The sequence below is a fragment of the Abrus precatorius genome, unplaced genomic scaffold (genome assembly GCF_003935025.1).
Source record: "Abrus precatorius isolate BTA unplaced genomic scaffold, Abrus_2018 Scaffold9, whole genome shotgun sequence".
Lineage (NCBI taxonomy): Eukaryota > Viridiplantae > Streptophyta > Magnoliopsida > Fabales > Fabaceae > Abrus > Abrus precatorius.
In genome coordinates this window covers 4,145,314-4,149,802 of record NW_020874439.1, presented here as the reverse complement: position 1 = coordinate 4,149,802, position 4,489 = coordinate 4,145,314, and the positions used below count along the sequence as shown (strand labels likewise).

Below are 4,489 nucleotides of genomic sequence, written 5' to 3'. Positions count from 1 at the left end.
TATTTAGATCAGTAAAATATTAATTTTACCATTATCTTGTCATGTTTAATATGTTAATAATACTAACAATTTTTTTGAAAATTATCATATGACATCATCTTCTTTACAAGGTCTAGTGATTAATCCAGGGCCGTGAGGATCCATCATTATTACGTTTTCAAAGTATAAATGTGTCTGAACACATTTGAGATGGTCGAGAACATCCCATGATGAAGGTTAGGAAGTATCAGTTTATACCAGCTGGCCTAGACGGTATACTATTGGAGATTCTATCACATTTGAAGCTGGCTGGCTTTGCTGGAGTGGCACAGCTTGCCAACTTTCCATTGGATAGGTACTTGATTACCGCATTAGTTGAAAGATGGAAGCCTGAGACACACACCTTTCATATGCCACTAGGAGAATGCACCATAATGCTTCAAGATATAGCTATACAAATAGGTCTTCGGGTTGATGAGCTTCTAATATTTGCAGCTACTGGAGGTAACTAGCCACAGATAGTTGAGGATAGTCTAGGTGTTAGGTCACCACCAGAGGCATTTGTGGGGAGCAGCTTGAAGCTTACTTGGTTAGACCAACATTTCTTTGATGTAGCTATGCATAATCAGAACGAGCTTCAACTAACGAGATTTGCTAGAGCGTATATTATGAGATTGATTGGAGGATTTATGTTAGTAGATTACTCTAGCAGTAGAGTCACAGTCCGATATTTGCCTTTACTTGAGGACTTTGCTATCACAAGACAATATAGTTAGAAAGGAGCAGCTCTTAGTTTTTTATATAGAGAATTATACATGGCGACAAACATTGACAGAGTTGCCATTGGGGGATTAACTCCATTGTTAGTTATGTGGACGTGGGATAGGTTTCCATGTTTGGCTCCTCCCTCACATCCACATTTGCGGCATGATCTTCCGTATGGTGCTAGGTATTCAATGATATAAATTTTGTAGTTTTATAAATTTTCATATATATTTAAATTTTTTTTATATTAACTTAGTTTACTTTGTTTATGTTTAGGTGGTTAGTTAATTGGGTGCCCAGAAAGGCGAAGAAGGATGTCGCATATTATAGATATAAACTTGATTGTCTTAAATGGGAATAGGTATTATTTAATTTTTGACACTTAAATAAATAGTATAAACATTCAAATGTTTGTATTTGAATAAATCTTATAAATCATTTTGCAGATTGTTTGGCAGCCTTATAATCAGGATATAGTTGAGTCATTGCCCCCAATATGCTTGCAAGGGATGAACATTTGGAGGTCAGTCGTGCCTTTGATTTGCATTTAGATATGTGAGTGGCACCAACCAGACCATGTAGTGCGTCAATTTGGAATGGGGCAACATATTCCTCGTGCTCCATACCAACCTGATGCATTACATGACATCATACTTAAAGGGAAGATAGGAGAGAATTGGAATGATAAGTTTAGACAGGTTTTAGCATTATGGGAGAAGCGCACTGATTGGGTATTCAGTAATGGCCCTCAAGAGGGATTATTGAGTTCCAATTCGAAGTACATGCGTTGGTATATGACAGTTACTAGACGTTGGATAACGAGAGATGCAGCAGTTTTTTCACTATTGGTATGTATTTGCATTCCCCCTTGTTGTATGTATATACAATATGCGACAATGTGTTTTTAAAAATGTTAAATTTAATGAAACATATACTACCTCCTTATGCAATGCAGGGAGATGCACATGAGAGGACATGCTACTTGGATACTGACGGCCAACAATCATTCACATGACATACTACTTAGATACTGACGGCCAACAATCATTCACATTTGATGAGCTGCGTACATTAAGTGAGACCATGTTGTCTTTACAGAGAGAACAAGTACGCATATTGGAACCAGCCTCATCATTTAACCAACCTGTTCAGAGTGGGCACACAGAAGGCCCTCATATTGATCTTGGACAACATGAGGGACGTAAAAAAGGGAGAGGTCTGCAACCACGTAGGATACAAGTGCAGGCGGCAAAATGGTCTATACCCCCCTACCAATTAGATAAGATGGATTGTATTATATCCCTTCACAGGTTCTATTCATCCCTTCTCAATCTACACAGAGTTCATATTTTCACTCATCACAACCTACCACAGATGTTGGGTCTCCGTTCAGTAATGGACAAGAGTATGTTCCCGACTTCCATCATTTCATGACTCCCCTTCCATATGATCCGTCATTGTTCACACCATCTGCACCAGATCCATTATATTAGACAGGTGGAGGGTCTCATGCAGAACCGTTAGGGGATACTGGCATTGATCTCAATGAGCAGTTTAGAGCAATCGCAGATGCTAGGGAGCCACATGTGCAACGTAATCCTCATCGAGATGCCAGAGATCGACCTCGTCAATGCATCTTGACGCCACATAAAAATCATGATCAGCACGGAGCACAACAATGATAATACCATTGAAATGTTATATATTTGACCGAGGATATCATTATTATAGTTGTGTATTTCACTTAATGTCTTTATCTTTTAAACAATTCTCATCATCTATTTTATATCTTATCGCATTATATTTCAGTGCCGACATATTAAAATGAATGCATAGAAGTTGTTCGTTCACGTTTTATGACAAAATATTGCCAGATTTATGTCATTTTAACCTTACATTATTGAAAATTGCACCCGTTGACATGTAAAAAAAAGAAAAGAAAAAGGAATTAGATGAAAAGGAACACTACATTCTGATTAGCTAATTGACAACAATGATATTAGCCTTTGCATAATATACAACATTTTATAATATACAACATTGTACAATTAATATTTATTAATACTTCTCTAAAAACTGACACTTTTCTATTTGATAATTTAAATATTTATCATTACATTAATAATACAAAACTAAACAATTCTCGTATCATTTTAAAATATTAACTCATGCCACTTATTTATAAACTGTTTACACTATTTAAAATGCATATAAACATAATCACCTTGAAATGTAATTGAATATGATTAAACAAATTTCCATATATATTCACTTTCTCATATTGTTTTTAGTATAAATTATAACTTTATTCATTTGTTTTTAATGTAAATTATAACCAATAACACTAAAAATTATAATTGCTTTGCAAGACAATCATTAAAATACTCATAATCAGGATCATGGAAAAAGGATAAATCATAATATCAATATAAATGAGGATTGGTTTAAATGAGGATAAATCATAATATCAATATAAAAACTTGGATAAGAAGTACCTGCAGTGTAAAAACTGACATTGGTCTAAATGAGGATTTAATAGATCAAACAGTCCAAATCAAAAAACTACACAACATAGTCAAATTATCACAAAGACTTAATACTAAAAACGATGAAATTGGTTCCATCACCACAATGACAATAACTAAACACTCTATTACGAATTATTCTCAGTTGTTCGACTTTGCATTGGATAATGACGACAATTATGACCAATTTGTTTACAAAAGGAACATTGTTGACGTGGTTGAGAGTCCACCTAATCCATTTCATTCCTAATACGTGTCGATTTTGGTTGACCTTTTCCCCTGATTCTATGCACGTCAGGTAATAACTTTAACTCGTTGGATGTTAATATGTTATTTTCATTTCCAAGAGGATACCATTGTGATAAGTATGCATTCACAGCATACTGCATCGAATATACAGGATCAACCCATTACCAATAATATATACTGACTAATGCACAAGCAGCTATGACATGTGAGCATGGAAACTGATACGATTGAAACTTTTTGCATTGACAATATTGATTGGATAATATCACAGCAAACTTATTACCACCTTGTTGCGTGACAGTGTTAAATGTCTCTTCTACTTCAAATCTCGTTCTTTCAATGTCATATCATCGAACTTGATGTGAAGACGTTTCCTCTTGATTTTTTGTGATTTGTTGCATTAATTTATGACAAAATTTTTGACCATTATTAAGTTCTCTTGTTGCTTCTTCACCACGCTTAACAAAATATGAAACTAAACGCAAATACATACATTTAATCAGTGCTGCTATTGGAAAATTCCTTGTTCCTTTAATGATTTTGTTAACTGCCTTTGATAAATTTGTTGTCATATGTCCATAACGCCTTCCTTAATCGTTGTAGGCCAAACTCCACTTTTCTTTAGAGATACCACTTTTTTTATGTTCTCTGACTGATTACGAAATCGTTGCAATTTGTCTTCAAATATGTCTTTGCATGCTATGTATGCTATTAAACTCAATGACATAATAGTAATCGTCAAAATAATATTCTTTCGACCTAAATATTATAAATTAAAACAACACAGTACGTACCTAATTTTATCAGCTCTTTCTTCAAAATAGGATTCTTGAATCGTTGATTAAAATTGCTTGTTATATGACGAATGCAATACATATAATATGCATTGGGAGATTGTCATTCAATATGTGGATTAGAAACTGCACCTTTGATACTTTGATGTCTATCAGATATTAAAGAGATACATGTCT

The 4,489-nt window shown here is 34.3% G+C and overlaps 1 protein-coding gene across 1 annotated transcript; it reads left to right on the top strand.

Moving 5' to 3' along the window:
* Positions 1 to 209: 209 nt before the first annotated feature.
* LOC113850619 (serine/threonine-protein phosphatase 7 long form homolog) lies at positions 210 to 755 on the top strand. Its single transcript, XM_027481199.1, has 2 exons — positions 210 to 483; positions 595 to 755. The coding sequence occupies exons 1-2, from the start codon at positions 210 to 212 to the stop codon at positions 753 to 755; spliced, it is 435 nt and encodes a 144-aa protein (XP_027337000.1).
* The last annotated feature ends 3,734 nt before the right edge of the window (positions 756 to 4,489 follow it).

Bases quoted from the DNA above. Each gene is read 5' to 3' on its own strand.
- LOC113850619 (XM_027481199.1), top strand. From the start codon at position 210: ATGAAGGTTAGGAAGTATCAGTTTATACCAGCTGGCCTAGACGGTATA. The intron at 484-594 runs GTAACTAGCCAC...TCTTTGATGTAG, and splicing joins AATATTTGCAGCTACTGGAG to CTATGCATAATCAGAACGAG.